This window comes from Chelonia mydas, chromosome 3 (genome assembly GCF_015237465.2).
Source record: "Chelonia mydas isolate rCheMyd1 chromosome 3, rCheMyd1.pri.v2, whole genome shotgun sequence".
NCBI lineage: Eukaryota > Metazoa > Chordata > Testudines > Cheloniidae > Chelonia > Chelonia mydas.
Window position 1 is genome coordinate 146686345 of NC_057851.1, and position 19548 is coordinate 146705892.

General features: G+C 43.7%; 1 protein-coding gene across 1 annotated transcript in view; it reads right to left on the reverse strand.

The window, feature by feature from the left end:
• Positions 1 to 873, reverse strand: part of KCNK5 (potassium two pore domain channel subfamily K member 5) — a 61624-nt gene extending 60751 nt beyond the window's left edge. The window contains exon 1 of the mRNA XM_007071679.4: positions 17 to 873. Coding sequence (XP_007071741.1) covers positions 17 to 202 — 186 coding nt within the window. The 5' untranslated portion in view covers positions 203 to 873. The remainder of the gene's footprint in view (positions 1 to 16) is intronic.
• Positions 874 to 19548: the final 18675 nt, after the last annotated feature.

Sequence of the window (19548 nt, forward strand, 5' to 3'; positions counted from 1 at the left end):
AGCTCCCCGCACTTACCTGCAGGATCTTCTCCAGCCCCTCCTGGCCCAGGCAGGGAAACTCCTTGAGCAGCTCAGTTTTCTTGTCCTTGTAATCTTCCGTCGCTGCTCGCCAGTTCGGCTCCTCCAGGACCTCAAAGATAGCTGCCCCAATGGACAGGTAGAAGATGATGGCAGAAGTCAGCAAGGGGCCCCTGTCTACCATGGTGCTGGAGGGGGCGGCTCGGGGACAGTGACAAGCAGGGCGCTGGCAATGCCTTGGCGAGGCGCAGGGAAGGGAACAGCAGCCTTGGGCTCCCTCTGGAGAGCGACTGAGAGACGCTCTTCTTCTTCTTCTTCTTCCTCCTCCTCCTCCTGCCTTGCCTTGCCTTGCTCTCCCTCCCCCCACACCTTTCTTCTCTCCCTCCCTTTTTGTCTGTGTGGCTCCCTCCCGCTGGCCTCTCGCTCTCTCTCCTCCCACCGTCTCCTCCCTCCTCTTCTCCCCTCTCCCTCGGGCTGCCTCCGTCCCCTCTTCCTCCCCCCTCCCGCCTCGCTCCTTCGGCGGCTGTTTGAATTGGGTGCCCCGACTCTCCCCCTGCCCTTCCCGGGCGGCGCATGCGGGGCGGCTGGAGGGGAAAGTTCCCCGCTTCGGCTGAGCAGCTCTGGGGCAGGTTCCCACCCCGGAGACCCGGGACGGGGAGGCCAGGGGGACCTGCGTTCAACTGCGCTTTGCCCGCTCCGTGTGCCTCTGCGACCCCGCTCCGCTGGGCTGCCTCCCCCGCCCCGGCAGCCACGTGTGTGCGCTCCGCCGCGCAGCCCGCCACGGCGGCCCCAAGGAGGGCGACCAGAGCCCCGGCAGAAAGAGTCTGACCTCCGCCCGTGCCCTGTGTGTGAGAGAGAGACACCCCTCCGCCCGTACTGTGTGTGTGTGTGAGAGAGAGAGAGAGAGAGAGAGAGAGAGAGAGAGAGAGACCCCTCCGCCCGTACTGTGTGTGTGTGAGACACCCCTCCGCCCGTACTGTGTGTGTGAGAGAGAGAGAGAGACACCCCTCCGCCCGTACTGTGTGTGTGTGTGAGAGAGACACCCCTCCGCCTGTACTGGGGGGGGTCAACCCTCTGCCTCTATTGTGGGTGTGGGTGAGAGAGAGAGAGTCCCCTCCGCCTGTACCCGGGGGCGGGGAGGGGGTCAACCCTCTGCCTATACTGTGGGGGGGGTGAGAGTGTGTCACCCCTCCATGTGTACTGTGGGGGGGGAGAGAGAGAGACATCCCTCCACCTGTACTGTGTGTGTGTTGGGGGGGTGAGTCACTCCTCTGCCTGTACTGTGTGTGGGTGAGTGAGTGAGTCACCCCTCCGCCTGTACTGTGGGGGTGTGAGACACCCCTCTCCCTGTACTCTGGGTGTGTGTGTGAGAGAGAGAGACCCTTCCACCTGTACTGTGGGGGTGTGTGAGAGCGTTACCCCTCCGCCTGTACTCTGTGTGTGTGTGTGTGTGTGTGTGACACCTCTCCACCTGTACTATGGGGGGGGGTGAGAGAGACACCTCTCCACCTGTACCGTGGGGGGGGGTCAACCCTCTGCCTGTACTGTTTGTGTGTGTGTGTGTGTGAGAGAGAGAGACACCCCTCTGCCTGTACTGTGGGGGGGGGGTCAACCCTCTCCCTGTACTGTATGGGTGTGAGACACCCCTGTACCTGTGTGTGTGTGAGAGAGAGTGTCATCCCTCCAACTGTACTGTACCTCCACCCCTCTGCCTGTACTGTGGGGATGAGATGCCTGTACCCTGTGTTTGTGTGTCTGAGAGAGACCTCTGCTTACCCTCTCTCTTACCTCTGCCTGTACTCTGTGTGTGTATTGTCATCATCTGTGACAGGTAAATGGGGATTGGAGCACGAACCCCTATTTAAAACTAGTAGTGTCAGGGGAAGAAGGGTGACCCATGTTACTGGAGATCGGGTGAATCTAGAAGACAACTGATGTTTTTGGTGCCTGGGGGCTCTACACGCCTCTCCCCATATATGTGAGTGACCACCCATGTTAAAGGGGTGTGGGATCTGATCCTTTTTTCTCCTGGAGCGGAGCAGGGGTAAGAGGATGCAGTTCTCCTCATTTCTCCTGAGGAGAGGATGGACTGTCACTAGACAAGTTTTTGGAACATGCCTCTAGTTTTCATCTGAGCTGGCCAAAGTGGCAAGGACCAATAAAATGGGCAAGGGGCCAAAAAATGGGGAAAGGAGCCATGCACAGCTTCCCTTTCACCCATTTCCCTTGTCTGTGTAGATTTTAAGATCTTCAGGAAAGGAACCGTGTTGTCCTGTGTGGTGGTAAAACCCCTAGTATATTTCGTGCCTTTAATAAATAATGCATATGAGAGAGAGACCCCTGCCAGTGTGTTTTTCCATAAGACATTCAAAAACTCCCAGCTTGAGATAGTCCAGCTTGGCTTGTTCATAAAGCCTTGCCCAGGATTTGAATTGACCTTTACTTTTAAAGAAGGGGTTAAAGAGAGAGGAAAAGCTGCAGCACTGTGTTGGATGAGAGTAGTTGGAAATGTGAGACAGTGGGAGGGTGAAATGTACTGAGAAAAAGGGTGGAGGGGAGAGAAGGGAAGGGAAGCTGGAAAGAAGAGACAGTGCAAGAAGGAAGAAAAAGGGAGCAAAATGAGAAGAAAAATGTGGAATAAGATAAATATGAGAGAAATGTGGGGGGAAATCCTGCCTTAGATGTGGGTGTTCAGTTACTGGTGTGTAAAACACAAAGTGACGTCAAAGCAGTGCTCTCATGAGACTGCTTATAGAAAACTAAATTGCTCCCTACATAAACAGCCTACTCCAACAATGAATACATTCATCACAGGCAACTATAACCTATAGTAGGTTCTCTTTTTTTCAAGCTCAGCAGTTTAGTAGCAGGGTGAGAGAAACTACTAATGAGGGATAGGATAGAGGTCTATAAAATCATTAATGCTGTGGAGAAAGTGAATAAGAAAGTGTTATTTACTCCTTCACATAACACAAGAACTAGGAGTCAATCCAGTGAAATTAATGGTCAGCAGGTTTAAAACAAACATAAGGAAGGACTTCTTTGCACAATATACAGTCAGCCTGTTGAAATCATTGCCAGGGGGTGTTGTGAAAGCCAAAAGTATAACTCAAAAAAGAATTAGATAAATTCATGGAGGATAGGTCCATCTCTGGCTATTAGGCAAGATGGTCAGGGATGCAACCCCATGCTCTGAGTGTCCCTAAATCTCTGACTGCCAGAAGCTAGGACTGGATGACGGGGGTGGATCACTCAATAAATTGCCGTGTTCTGTTCATTCCCTCTGAAGCGTCTGGCACCAGCCATTGTCGGACGACAGGATACTGGCCTAGATGGACCATTGGATTGACCCAGTATGAGAATTCTTATGTTCACTAAGAACATAAATCTGTCAATGTATTGATTGTTCAATATCTCAGTCTTCTCTTGGGAATCCCCAATTATATGCAGGCTTCTTCAAAAGGGGCCACACAGAACCATGGAAAAACTTCCATATGAAGTGATATTAGAAATATTGTGTTTGTTTAGATTAGAGATGAATCAAGAAGGGAGATAATAAACACAGTGGATGGGATAGAGAAAGTAAATCAGGCAAGTTTATTTGTTTTCTCTCCTAAAGCACGAACAAGAGTACGTTTAATGAAATTGGAAAGCAGCAAATTTAAATCTGATAAAAGGGAACACTTTTTTCACGATGCACGTTTACCACGAGGAACTCTCTGCCACGTGTCCTTTGGACCAAAAGCTTAGTATAATTTTAAAAAAGCACTGGATGTTGATAGAGAATGAAAACATCCACAGTTACGTTACGCAGGATTTAAAAATAAAATTGAAAGGAAGGATCTGGGCAAGTTAATGTATAAGTACCTATTTTGGGCTTTTGCAGCTTCCTCTGAATTATCTATGAGCCACTGAGCTGGATGGACCACTGCTCTGATCAAGTTATAGCCGTTTTGTGTTCATAGATTATAAAGCCAGAAGGTACTACTGTGATCATCTCATCTGACTTCCTGCATAACACAGGCCATAGAACTTCTCTGAATTAATTCCTATTTGAACCTGAGCATATCTTTTAGACAAACATCCAATCCTGAGTTTAAAATCGCCAATGATTGAAAATCTACCACATGTTCCTATTTTCTTGTTCTTGCACATCTGTGCCTCTTTACCTGGGGGTATTTAATATTTGACTGCATTTTTGAAATTGTACCTCTCTTGCTGACTACCTATAACTCTTTACATTGCTGAAATAACCATATTAAGGGAATAACATGAACATCCCAGAACACAGTGCAGATTTGCAGAACAAGTAGGAATGAATACAGTTTCAACACAGTTATGGAACATATGTTTAAAATTGGGTGGAATCTTTCTACTTTCCATCTCAAACTCTACCTCAACTATTCTGCTGAATCTTTCAGGAAATTGAGTCAGTTGACATTTTGAAATATTACTACACTTGTCAGACTGCTTCTTTGGGTTTTAGAGTCGTAACCCACACAAGAAAATAGTTAACCACAATTCAGTGGGAAGCAAATTCTACCCTCTAGAAGCAGAAGTGATCTTATGAGTCTGTCAGTTAGCTCCTGACTTCAATTTTCACTTCAATTTCTTTTGTCTGCAGCAGAACAAAATACAAGGCACATTTTCATACTGCACTGAAAGTGAGCGTACCAAGAAAGAATGTGTCTAAGTCATGGATGGTTTTATTTGATACTTATAGTGCGGTGCTTTTTGTAAGTGGTTTTCCATAGCTGGCACCTCTCTTTGTTGCTTTTCTTGACCTCCTAAAAGATCCAATCTCCTTTTATCCATGGCCCTTTTTACTCGCTGTCTCCCTCAGATTAAACAGTGCCCCTATTGTTCACCCGCAGCACCTGTCACATGGGCCCCACGGCTTCCCAGGCCAGTTGAGATAATGAAAAGGCTGGGATGGCTTACTCAAAAGCTGAAACATTTCAGGGCTGAAACAGCAGATAGTACTATTGTGAGTGAAACCACAAGTGTCAACCGTTTGCACTGTTTGCAAAAGTCATCATCATTTCAGGCTTTCCAGTCCAAAAAGGAAATCCCTTTCAGCCAAGCTGTATGTCTAAGACACATTTGCTGTACAGATGTTTCCTAGAACAACCCTGAAATGAATAAATAAATGTTAGAAAATGTTTTAGATTGAGCACATGAAAATACTTTATGGTAAAGGAAACCTGTTGCATAGTGACAAGTGCTGCAGATTTTACTGAGTATGAACTGTGAAAGGTGCGATTAACTTCAGGCATCTATCTTCTCAGGCTGCATCACTTCTCACCTGGAAGTCCTTACTTTCCAATTGTTTCATGATCTCACTCCGGGTGATGTCCATCAACTCTGCATCTCTCACTCTTTTAACAAGCTTTGACCCATCTAGATTTGCTTCTCCGCTCTTGTTGCAAATCTTGTCTTACTTTTTTGTACCTAGAGAGGTGGAGGGGGTTGTAATTTGTTGCTTTGCTGCCTAAATACTCGGTTGCAGTTTCTTTTTTCAGTGGGGTAATTTTTAATCTTCATGAGCAACTTTCTCATGAGGGAATCCAGATATCTTAGTTTATTATCTGTGCATGTCATTGACGGTCTTACTCCTCGCCTATCTACAATAGCAATCTGACCTTCAACGTTGGACAGTGTAGTCCTGTTTCTCTCAAACTATTGCATGAAGAAACTCTAAACTTCTTCCATCTCACTTCAACTCTTGCAGACAAACATTGATAATACCAATTTCTTATTATAAAACTCTTGATTTTAACATGCATATAACCTGGAAAAATCTAAATCATGGCTATAAAAATCAATCAATTGCAGTATTTTCAGTCCTTGTATTCACTTTCTTTTTTTAGTTCACCATCATAATACCCACAAAACTTTGGCAGTCAGGCCTCATAATCAGGTTTAGTGGGACATTGTGGGAGAAAAATGGTGAAAATTGCCAAATATTCTGCTATTGTTTGTAATATAAAACATCTAACCTCCCAGTTGCAGATAAGGGCCCAGATAGGGATATGTATTCTGGAGATGAATGCATGACTGCACAGATGGTGTCAAAAGGAGGGCTTTGGCTTCCTTGACCATGGGATGCTGTTCCAGGAAGGTGGACTGCTGGGAAGAGATGGAGTCCACCTGACCAAGAAGTGGAAGAGCATCTTCACACACTGACTTAACAATCTAGGGAGAAGGGCTTTAAACTAGGTTCACAAGGGGTAGGTGGAAAAGGCCCACAGGTAGATATACAAAAAAGTGACCTTAACAAAGGGCTCAGTGTTGTGGGGGAAATGGAAAATTACGCTAGGGTTACAGAAGCAATGAGAGCGAGAACAGTGGGCGAAACTGCTCAACATCTTAGATGTCACAAATGCAAGGAGTCTGGGTATGGGGAATACACAGGATAAGTTGGAAGTCGTAGTACACAAGCTAACTTATGCCTTTATCATCATCTTTGAGCCTTGGTGGGATAACTCTCATGACTGAAATATTGGTATACAGGTGTATAGCTTGTTCAGGAAGGACAGACATGGAAAAAAGGGAGGAGGTGTTACATTATACATCAAGAATATATACACTTGTTCAGAAGTTCAGAAGGAGGTGATAGGCAGGCCAGTTGAAAGTCTGTGGGTGAAGATAAGGGGGGGAAACAGATGATGTCATGGTAGGGTCTACTGCAGACCACTAAATCAGGAGGAGATGGTGAATGAGTCATTTCAAGAAAGTAGACTTTAACAAACTCAGTGGACTTGTAGGTAAACTCCCAAGGGAAGAAAAATCTAAGGGAAAAAGGAGTTCAGGAAAGCTGGCAGTTCCTCAAAGAGACAATATTAAAAGCACAACAGCAAACTATTGTGATGCAAAGGAAAGGTATGAAGAATAATAAACTAATAATAAGTTATGGCACATAATGAGTACACTTAAGAAGGGATGTAAAAGTAATAAGATGAGATTCTAGAAATACATTAGGAGCAAGAGAAAGACGAAGGAAAGAGTAGGTCTTCTACTTAGGAGGGAAGAATAGCTAGTAACGGTATGACATCAAGAAGGCTCATGTGTTTAATGCCTGTTTTGCCTCAGTTTTCACTAAAAAAGGTTAATGGTAATCAGATACTTAATTAATAACAACAACAAGGAGGAGGAAGGAACGCAAGCCAAAATAGGGAACGAACAGGTTAAAGAATATTTAGATAAGCTGGATATCTTCAAGACAGCAAGGTCTGATGAAATTCACCCTAGGGTACTTAAGGAACTAGCTAAAGCAATCTTGGAACCATTAACAATTATCCTTGAGAACTCCTGGAGGACATGTGAGGTCCCAGAGGACTGGAGATGGGCAAATATAGTACCTGTTTTCAAAAAGGGGAACAAAGAGGACCTGAGGAACTATAGACCAGTCAGCCTAACTTTGATACCTGAATGATACTGGAACAAATTATTAAACAATACGTTCATAAGCTCCTAGAGGATAATAGAGTTATAAGTAATAGACAACATAGATTTGTCAAGAACAAATCATACCAAACCAACCTAATCTCCTTCTTTTATAGGGTTGCTGGCCTAGTGGATAGTGGGGAAACTGCAGGTGTGATGTGTCTTGATTTTTTTAAAGGATTTTGAAACAGTTCCAAATGATATTCTCATAAGCAAATTAGAGAAATGTCGACTAGATGAACTTACTATAAACTGCATGCAAAACTGGTTGAAAGACCATACGAAAAAGTAGTTATCTATGGTTTATTGTCAAACTGGGGGGACATAACTAGTGGGATCTTGCAGGGGTCAGTCCTGGGCCCCGTACTATTCAGTAATTTCATTAATGATGGATAATGGAGTGTGGAATATGCTTTATAAAATTTGCAGATGGCACCAAGCTGGGAGGGGTTTGGAGGACAGGATTAGAATTCAAAAGAACTTTGACTAATTGGAGAATTGGTCTGAAATCAACAAGATGAAATTCAATAAAGACAAGTGCAAAGTACTACACTGAGGAAGAAAAAAATCAAATGCTCAGACACAAAATAGGGAATAGGCACTAGTACTACAGAAAAGGATCTGGGGGTTATAGTGGATCACAAATTGAATATGGGTCAATAATGTGACGCAATTACAGAAAAGGTTATTAATATATTAACTGCAGTGTAGTATGTAAGTCATAGGAGTTAACTGTTCCACTCTGCTTGCCACTGAGGCCTTAGCTGAAGTACTGTGTCCAGTACTGGGCACCACACTTTAAGAAAGATGTGGATAAACTGGAGAGAGTCTAGAGGAGAGTAACAAAAATGAAAAAAGATTTAGAGCATGGGCGGTGGGTGAACATGCCCTTGGGGGAGGCTAGCCCTCGGCCCCTCTCCCTCTGCCCAAGGCCCTGCCCCTCCCCTTCTGCCCCCCCTCCCCGCTGGAGCACAGAGCACCACCAGCCCCAGCACCTGGCAGGCAGGTAGGCAACACAGCCGGAGCGTCCCCAGCCCCGGAGCACTGGGTGGGCAGCACGGTCCCAGTGCCAGACAGATGGACAGTGTGGCGTGGCCCCAGTTTCAGGGTCTTGTGCACACCACGGCCCCAGCCTGCCTACCCCAGCCTCTCGGCCACACAAGGGAACAGCAGGCAGGAGGGGGTCTGGGGTGAAGCGTGGGCGGGGCCACTCCAGGCTGTTTGGGGAGGCACAGCCTTCCCCTGCCTATGCTACCCGCTGCCCATGATTTAGAGAAACTGACCTGTGATGGAAGACTACACTAACTCGACATGTTTAGACTTGTGAAAAGAAGACTGAGGGGGGACCTCATTGTAGTTTTCAAATGTGTTAAGGTCTCTTATAAAAAAATATGGTGATCAATTTGTTCTCTATGTCTGCTGCAGGTAGAAGAAGAAGTAAGCAGCCTAATTTGCAGCAAAGGAGATTTAAGTTAGATATTAGGAAATTTTTTCTAACTATAAGGATAATTAATCTCTGGAAGGGCTTGCAAAAGAAATTGAAAATCTCCATCACTGGAGGTTTCTAAGAACAGGTAAGACAAACACCTGTCAGAAATAGTCTAGGTATACTTGGTTTTTCTTCAGTACAGGGGGCTTGATTAGATGACCTCTCGAGATCCCTTCCAGCCCTACATTTATATGATTCTATGATTGAGGAGTCTGTGTAATTAGTTTCCTAAGAAATTGTTAATTTCTGTTTGTTTCTAATAAACAGTATTACTGTAGTAAATATATAAATCTGCAAAAACTGTCAAATTCCATTGAGATTTTAATCCTCAACACGGCATAATTCTTCAGTTTGTTAACCTTATTTTACAAGCATTTAAAAGGCTTTTCCAGTGCCAAAATGTCTGTTGAGCGTTGTGTGCAGATTTTGGCTGCCCATAGGATTCCTTGCTATCGTAATAGCTCCCATTCTCCTCATAGAAGCAAATGCATCAGACTAATTCCTGCAGGAGAAAATGAGACAAAGTTGGTAGCTTTTCCTCTTTACTGTTTCAGGTTAATTAAATCACTTTTATCTGGCCTTCTAAGGATGGTCACCCATCCTGGGAAGAAGAAGAAGAACCCCCCAAAACAAACTAACAACAATATCAAGTTTTCATCATCTCCTATTCCTTTGTCCCAAATCCTGCAGCAACATCTTGTGATTTTATACGAAAATGGAGTTACCTCCGTACAGTTTAGTAGGACATAGTGTTTTACACACTGATGATTTGTCATGATGTTGGAGATACAGTGAGATGAAGCAGCATCAAATTGTCATGATACAACACGAGTTGTAATGCAAACATCAAGGAGCTGTGGCAAAATGAGGGTAACGGGCATTGAGGATGCTTAGCACCTTGCAGAATAGAATCCTATAATAGAGGATAGCAATTAGAAGGAGCAGGCTCTGTGTTAAGTCAGCCAGGCCTGATAAAGCTTGCCTCCCCCAAAGGTCTCTCAGTTGCCTATAGAAATGTCATCCTCAGGAATTTATTGGAAAAAAAGGAGTTGATACTATAAGCAGGAGGGATATTAAGAGGGTTTGGGGGTACTTAGATTTCAACGTTCATCGTGTCACACTGCTTCCTTCAATTGCATACCAAGATCAGATGCAGAGGTAGCGAGCAAAGTTCATTAGTTGATATGACTCTAGGGAAGCAACTTGCCATACAACTGGCTAACATGCTGACAAGTTGGAAGACCGGAAAGAATCCATAAGAACCATTGCTTCAGTTAAAGACTAGGCTTTTGCCACCACTATAAAGATCAAAGCTGCCTGGAAATTTTAGTTGACCATGGGACCAAGTTTGCAGGGTGCTGAATGCTTTTGACTCCCATTGACTTTGGAAGAAGTTAAGGGGACTCTATAAATTGCAACATATTCAATTGTGCACCCTAGACCTGTTTGGAGGGGACTCTCCCTAGTGGTTTCTTCCCTTCTGCATAGAAGTTGTTAGCTGCTTCTTTAGCACCATCTCCCACACATTCTCCAGACCTTGCAGAGGCCTGTCTGTGCCAGAGAAGGGAACAAAGACTGGGCGGGTTGGGGGTGATTGGGTCTGGGCTGGGGCACATATCAATCATTTATCTTCATTCTGTGTTACTGCATAGCCCTACAAGGAATCCCTGGTTATAGAGTTCCAAGATAGCCACAATGCCAGGGATGTGGTTGGGGAGAGGCCTGCCAGCCAGGAGCCAGAGCCAGGGCAGAGACATCTGCATGGATAGCACTAGTCTCCCACAAATACCTGGAGATCTGCCAGATTTGGGATGGTCCTGGGGCTTTTTCTATGCGTGGGGAGTCCTCTCCCCAATAGGATGATGTAGCAGGATTCTCAGTAAGGGAATCTTAAGAGATTTCCTCCCTCAGGGTCCCCTTCCATCCAAGGTGGATTATTAGGGCCAGGATCAGATCTGATGTATATATCACGCTAGCAACAAGGGTTATGAAAACTAATGATTATCAGACTGTCAGCTATATCCAATAGAGATTTCACAACTTATTTCCTTTTAGTGTTAGACTTTTCTGTTGCCAAATAGGAAAAAAAGAAAATAAAGCTATGCAGGGTATTTCACCTGTTTCAAGTGTCTGATTCAGTTGGGGACACCAATGAATTCAGTCTTGAAGATGGCACTGCTATTAGAACTGAAAATTAAATGTTTTCCCTAAATGTGACTAAAATTCATTTGGTACAAAGACTCCCGTAAAGATTATAGGTCCAGTCTGCAAACTGTTGTTTGTGTGAGTAGCCTTACTCATATATGCAGTCCCATTGACTTCAGTGGGATACTTACAACAATAAAAACTCTTCACATGAATGATGTTTTGAAGGATCTGTCTTTATATCTTTTTTTCTGACTTTTGCAACTGGGTAACAATTAGAATTAGTAAAGCGTGTGTCTGTGGGTCTGTAGTTCACTTTGCAACATCAGCCTTGATGATGCAGTTTAAAGGAGAGAAAGGGGTGCAAGATTTCATTTTACCCAAATGAGAGCTGCATTGGCAACATACCAAGAGCCTGAGAGTTGTACTCATCTTTCATAAAAGGAAATCGATTGCAGGTAGCAGCCCGTATCTGAATATGGAAGTGTGTCCTGCAGATACTCCAGACCTCAGCATGCACTGTTTCATCTTGCTTCAAAGAGAGCTCTAAATTGAGAATTGCAGGCAGGGTGCTATAATCTTGCATTGCTGCCATTGTTTGTTATTGATGGGTTGCCTTGAGCTGTGTTGTAAAGCTTTCTGGGATGCACGGAGCATGCATCACCCACCCCTGCAATGGAGAAAATATCATCTCACTAATATGAAACATGAAAATACTAATCTCATTAAGCAGAAACTTGACAGGTAGATTTACTGTGTTTTATATTGTTTAAATTTGTGCCTATATAAACAGATGACAATTAAACTTGAACTTTGACTGAAGGAGCTGTTAATTGTTTTTATAGCTCTAGATCAGTTAACAAATGAGTAATGTTTGCCAGTACAATAAAAGAACTAAGACGTGTACCTTTCACCTATTGCACTGTCTAGCTCAAGTAAAGCAACCTTTTCTTTGTAATATAAACCTAATTTAGGCTATGTCTACACTTAAAATGCTACAGAACTGCAGCTATGCTGGGATAGTACTTCAGCGTAGACACTCACTACAGCAATGGGAAGGGTTCTCCCATCGCTTTAGTTGATCCACCTCCCCAAGAGGTGATGGGTAGGGTGACGGAAGAATTCTTACGTCGATCTAGTGCTGTCTACACTATGGGTTAGGTTGGCATAGCTATGTCTCTCAGGTCTGGTCTACATGGGGTGGGAGAGGGGAATCGATCTAAGTTACGCAACTTCAGCTATGTGAATAACATAGCTGAAGTCGACGTACTTAGAGCTACTCACCGCGGTGTCTTACCTACAGTGAGTCGACTGCTGATGCTCCTCCGTCAACTCCACCTGCGCCTCTCACTCCGATGGAGTACCAGAGTCAACAGGAGAGTGCTCGGTGGTTGATTTATCATGTCTATACTAGAATGATTTATCTATACTAGACGTGATAAATCGACCCCTGCTGGATTGATCACTTCCCGTCGATCCAGCGGGTAATGTAGACAAGCCCTCAGGTTTCTAAGAGACATAGCTATGCTGATGTAAGTTTTCAGTGTAGAGCAGCCCTTAGATGTATAATCATCTCTATGCTAGTCTCTTGCAGACACACAGGGCCAGATCACTACGCTAATGTACATCAGCGGAAGATCTGGCCCTCAAATTTCAGAGAAGTACAGTCCTTCCACCTAATGATGGGAAAGATCCTAGCTACATAATTATAGATTAATTAGTAATACATATTTATTAATTCTCTACAGTGGGTGGTAATCTCTTTAGGAGTCTAATGGGAGGGACTCAGACACTTTGGTGATAGATAGGCAACCTTATGAAAACCAAGATATATCAAATTACTTTGCCCTCCTTTTCAAGATTGACCATTAGCAGAGTATGCAGGAGTGCTGGCATTGGAATCCACTTGGAGAACAGTGTGGAAAGCTTAACACTGGAATATCCATTTTCAGGGTAATGTGCAGAAGGCTGGCAGGAGGGATTTTACTGGAACACACTGGTAAGGTAGGGTGGAGAGCCTGGCACTTAAGACCATTGACAAGACAGTGTAGGAAAGATGACACTAAAGCCCATTGTCTAAACCAGTGGTCCGCAAATTGTGGTGTGTGCCCCCAGGGAGGTGTGGAGGAATGTTCGGGGGGGGAGAGGGGGGGCTATGCAAGCCCAGGCCAGCCACCACAGGGGGCAGGGAGGGAGTACCACCCAGCCCTGCTCTGACCCCAGGCCCCCCTCCCTGGCCACTGCTCTGGCCCTAGCCGCAGACCCCAGCCGCAGCAAATCTGACTTTCCTTAGTTTATCTAAATGAAAATTCCCATCTGGCTCTGGATAGAATCCCCAACATTTATGTATCCATTTAAATTCAAACCTCCTCCTGTCTTTTGCTCAGTTGCCCACTGAATGGAAAACACCTGTGAATAAGTTAAGTGTGGGTGAGAGACTGTTAGCTTGGAAGTTTCTTGTGACATCTAACCAACAATTTTCCAGATCCCGGCATTCTGGTGTGATCATGGCATAGATTAGATTTTTAAAAAAAAGCCATTCCTGCTTACACAACAGAATCTAACACTTTCACACAGTAACATAGTCAAAGTCCTTCCAAGCCAATGGCACATCTAGGTGATATGGTTAAGGCATATCAGTTTCATAGTTAACAGAACACAAGAGAGTGATGTGGCCAGCAACCTGTCCGACTGCCTTTGATAACAGGTCAGATAACTGTTATGCAGCTGGATGAACTGTGGGAAATGAAGCAAGACTCCAGCCCCATAACCATCAGGATTGTAGTCAAGGGCCTTAACCACTCGGCCACCATACCTCATAGTACTATGCCCTAGAACACTACATAGTAGTGTAGAAAGAGAGAAAATAAAAAACACTGGAATATGTACTACATAGGGTACAGACTGTCATTGGCAGGGAGCTGGACTAGATGACCAATAGGTCTTTTCCATTTATGACTTCTGTTCTTCCAAGCCATCTTTTCACAATGGCTCAGTTTTCTAATCAGAGCCCTTATGCAGGGATAAAGAATAGCTCATGGCCGATCCTTAAAATATGCCAAAGGATGCATCCCTCAGAGAGTCATTGGACTGAATTATGGTTTCACTTCTACCCAATAAAGTGAATAGCAAATAATTCCAAACTAAATAATTCCCTCCCCCCCACACACACACCCTCCCTTCAAAAGAATATACTGTACCATGCAGTTAATGGGCGCGTTTAAGTGTTTTAATAACAATGGAAAGAATGATCAGAGAATCAATCCGTGCTGAGCTAACCGCAAAGTGCATATCCAGCTCTCTGCCTTTTTTGGTCAGTATCTTTACACCATTTATCCCTATTTTTGAAATAGAGTAGCTAGGACAATTGGAGAACCCTGCACACCTGACCCAGTTTGTTTGTTTTTCACACTGAGATGCACAGAAAGAAAGGCATTATGGGGTTCTTTCTATTTTCTGTTACAGCAAGGAGCTGTGGCATCTCCACTCCTCTCCATGCATTTAAATTAAGTTTGTCCAAATGTGATCACTGTGTGAATGCAGGTTCAAATGAAAGTGAAAGCTTAGAAATTAACTGGAGTGCTGGGTGCAGGGGGTCAGACCCATCAGTTATGATATGCATTGTCTTTGGACACTGGAGGCTATTTAACATTGTTAGAGAACTTATTCCTTCACTCTCCCACTTCTCTGGTCCTTCTTGCATGAACAAACAGCAACAATACCCAAAGTCTGAAGGTGCAAACAATTCAATGTTTATTGGGGTGAACCTCCAGCAAGCTTAAATCCAAGTTCCTTTTCCTTATTTTTGAATCCCAACTTACTTCCTGTTTGCCCTAATTTATATAGTAATATTCCTAGCTATACCTTAACCAATCATTCTACTGCACCTTCTCTCGTATGGGCATACTACACCTATTCCAATTAGTGTTCCAGACTTCCCATTACAGTGGGTCCGAGGAGGTTGGGTCCAGGTTGTCTAGTACACGTGGGAGGTGGGGGAGGAGCTTACTACATTACTTATAGGTTATAATTAGTGGCTGTTCTCTGGGGATTGTGCCCCCCTTGATCATGTTTAGGATATAGATATTCAGGCCTGCCTGTAAAGGCCTATACTTTAAGAATTTAGGTATATGTTTATTATTTAGCTAGTAATAGAAATATACAAGAAAGAATCTGTGTAAGGACCGTCTCTCACTGTGACAGTCTGAGGCCCTGTTCTTAGGCCAATGCCTTTGGCTAACAAACAGAGGCAGCCATAAACTGGGAAGTGAACGGTCACATCCTCACATTCCAAACTAGTCAATCTGGGGCTGTTAGGAAGGTGATCCAATCTATCATCTCCAGAGAAAGGGAAGAGCATAGAAGATGTAAGAGGAAATTTAGTTTGATAGTTTTTTGTCTGGTAAGAACTCACTTATCAATAGACACAGCTGGGAAACTCTTATGTCTTTAGAGATGTAGTTGTGAAATCCTCACTTCTGTATTGGTTTGGCATTATAGTTCCCACTTTGCTATTGTTTATTTGCATGGTCTCTGTCTGGTTCTGTGATTGTTTCTGTCTGCTGTATAATTAATTTTGCTGGGTGTAAACTAATTAAGGTGGTGGGATATAATTGGTTACATAATCATGTTACAATATGTTAGGATTGGTTAGGTAAATTTCAGTAGAATGATTGGTTAAGGTATAGCTAGGAATATTACTATATAAATTAGGGGCAAACAGGAAGTAAGTTGGGATTCAAAAATAAGGAAAAGGAACTTGGATTTAAGCTTGCTGGAATTTCACCCCAATAAACATCTAAGTGTTTGCCCCTTCGGACTTTGGGTGTTGTTGCTCTCTGTTCAGGCGAGAAGGACCAGGGAAGTGGGAGAGTGAAGGAATAAGCTCTCTAACAACATTCCCCAGGCACCAAATCAGAGAACACAAATGCCCTTGGAAGTGCTGTCAAAAGTACACTGACACTGAAAGGTAAAATCCAATTCAGAATATTTGCATAAACCTGGTAGTAATCTGTAAAGTGCAGTATCATCAGGTTTACAGCTTACTACCAGGTTTATGCAAATATTCTGAAGGTTAAATGCTCACATTCATATAGTGGAAGTACAAAGGCCTCAGTATTATTGTTCTTTCTTGGGTGGAAATGGGGCAACATCTCACTCCCATGGAGCTCTGAAAAAGTTAAAGTTGGGTTTGAATAGGGACTGGGAGTGGCTGGATCATTACACATATTGAATCTATTTCCTTAAGTTAAGTTTTCTCACACCTTCTTGTCAACTGTCTAAATGGGACATCTTGACTATCACTACAAAAGTTTTTTTTCTCCTGCTGATAATAGCTCATCTTAACTAATTAGCCTCTCACAGTTTGTATGGTAACTTCCGACTTATCTGTATATATATAGATATATCTTATTATATGTTCCATTCTATGCATCCGGTGAAGTGGGCTGTAGCCCATGAAAGTTTATGCTCTAATAAATTTGTTAGTCTCTAAGGTGCCACAAGTACTCCTGTTCTTTTTGCGGATACAGACTAACACAGCTGCTACTCTGAAACCTCCCATTCCCCACATTCTCTATATAGCCAATCTTGCAGCCACTAGCTTTCATAGTGGTCCCAACACTTGCTGGACCAAGTGGGGAACTGATGGAACTGGGGATCTAGGACAGAGCATTAGCACTAGAGCACTGGGCTGGGCTGTCCCTTTTTCCCTTTACCATTCTCTCTGAGTATTTTGTAGCAGGTGAAATTTACCCTATGCAGAGGGCCAGCACAAGGCCTGTGCAACACTTAAATCCTACTTAAGCCTCAAGAGGGACTAAGTAACGTATAGCTCTTGTGTTGACCTTCTGCACAGGATGGGAGTGAATTTCATCCTGACAGAAATTGCAGGTTTGTTCCTTGTGGCAGGGTCTTTACTTTTGTGGCTGTAAACCACACAAGCCCTTGGGTCTGTAGAAAAATATACATAAAGAATAAAAGTTGCAAAAGAATAAAGCAGTGAGAACCCCTCGCACCCCATTTAGTTGATTATCTGCATGCTTTGCTAATGGTTGGAGTTTTATACCAAAAAAATAAAAACCAACAGGATCTTATTAAAGGGAATAAGGCAAAATGCCACATTTATTGTGAATCCAGAAAGAATCATAGTAAGCAGTTAGTTATAGCTATAACATTACATTCAATTTCATATTTATTCACACATTCATTCATACACACACACACACATACACGTTCTGCAAGGTTGTTATCATAGTTACAAGCCTTAGAGTTGCGCGTGCCAAGCCACTGGCCAGGTGGCCTGGACACGAGGAGGGAGCAGGGCCTTGTCAGATGCTCATCTGATGCTCCTGGAAGTTGGTTTGCAGAATCAGACTCCAAAGTTCTCAGTTTCTAGAGTCCACTTTTATATGAATTTATTCCTAAGCTAGTCTATGGGAGGGATAGCTCAGTGGTTTGAGCATTGGCCTGCTAAACCCAGGATTGTGAGTTCAATCCTCGAGGGGGCCATTTAGGGATCTGGGGCAAAAATTGGGGATTGGCCCTGCTTTAAGCAGGGGGTTGGACTAGATGACCTCCTGAGGTCCCTTCCAACCCTGATATTCTATTCTGTTCCTGAATCAATCAGCAGATGGCACATTCCCGATGGCTCCGTGCTGCCAGATGTTATCTTGTTCTTTGGTTCTCCCATCCTTGAGCCTGTTGGGTGGATTCCAGTTTCCACTTGATGCCTTCTTCGGCCGATGGACACTGGATTCTTAGGCTGGCACCTCCCTGATCATTCATTTATTATCCACACCAAGCATCCATCCACATACATCCTCTATCTCTATTTTAATCACAATTGTTAACAAAGCGAGATAAATACAGCAAAAGGGTGGGGAGTCTCTATGTGCTGTTTCTGTTGTTACAAAGTATCGCTTTGAGTCTCTCTCTGTGTGAGTAGTTGTTGTTACAAAGTATTGCTTTGAGAACAGACTCTGTGTTAGGATGTACTAACACAATTAGCAGCCAACAACCAAGAGACCTCCCTCTTAATTAGTAATACCCTGGAATTTAAACTATGGGGAATCAAACTCATTTGTGATTTTAATACAGAACTTCTTTAATATGATTCAACAGGAGTCCGCTTTCTATTCAGAAACATTCCTGTTTGAGTGTCTGCGCCATAACATGCTTGATGATGATTAATAAAACATTGTGTCAGATTCTTTCCTGTGTACAGTACATTGTTTTCCCTCCCCAACCTACTATGCAAGAGCTCAGAATGCCATTAAAGACAGCGGTTGTGCTATCACAGTTCAAGGCTCCCAACTGCACTTGCCGAGGCAGGGACATGCCTGGCTTCTCCAAAAATAACGCCCCAGAATAGAACAGAAAGCCAAGCGGAAAACAACAAGAGTTTCGATGTAAAAAAACAAAATAGAAACTCAGTGACCCATGTTTTTCAGAAGTCTCCTCTCCTGTTAGATAACTCCACACAAGAACCTGCTGCTTAATCCCTGAGGGTGAAATTCACTCTGTGCAGCCAATCAGTATGAGTCCTATGTACCACTTAAGCCCTGAGGGACTTCAGTGGTGGACAGGCCTCCTGCTAGTCCTCTTCACAGGGGTGAATTTTACCCTTAATCCCAAACCAATTCAGCACACCCCACCCCAGGCAGTCCATGTCACTGTCCTCATATCCACATCAATAATGCATCACGCTGAATGTTTCCCTTGTTTTCTTATGTAGGAATCTCATTTCATAACAAAAAGTAATTCCAGGCAGCATGTTTCTTGGGTATTATTTCACTTCCCATGTGGTCAGTGTCACTCAGTTTTACAGCTTCAGCCCAAGGCCCTTGGTAATCCCCCCAAAATTGTTCTGCCTTGTGTCTTATTTCTTAAATATTACTTCCTGTATGCTATGTTGGAAAAGGACCATGGGGACCTGTTATCAAAATATTTGCTAAGTCCCTGGTAACTTTCTTATACAGCAGAATACTGTTCTCATTTCCCTATGGAATCCTATCCTGAAAACCTTTGCAAGTGCCAAGGGATAGGTATCTTTAAAACAAACAAACAAACAAATTAATTAATATTCTGCTGTGCAGCTCAGAGGATACACAATTTCCCTGGTTCCTGTATTCGGGGCTGACACCCTGGAAATGGCTCTAAACACTGTGTTAGATTCCAATACACAAACGAGAAGGCTTTCAGCACCACCAGTAGCTAAAGTAGAGTGAAACAGGAGTGACAGGTTTCAGAGTAACAGCCGTGTTAGTCTGTATTCGCAAAAAGAACAGGAGTAGCTGTGGCACCTTAGGGACTAACCAATTTATTTGAGCATAAGCTTTCGTGAGCTACAGCTCACTTCATCGGATGCATACTGTGGAAAGTGTAGAAGATCTTTTTATATACACACAAAGCATGAAACTTGCTTTTTATATACACACAAAGCATGCTTT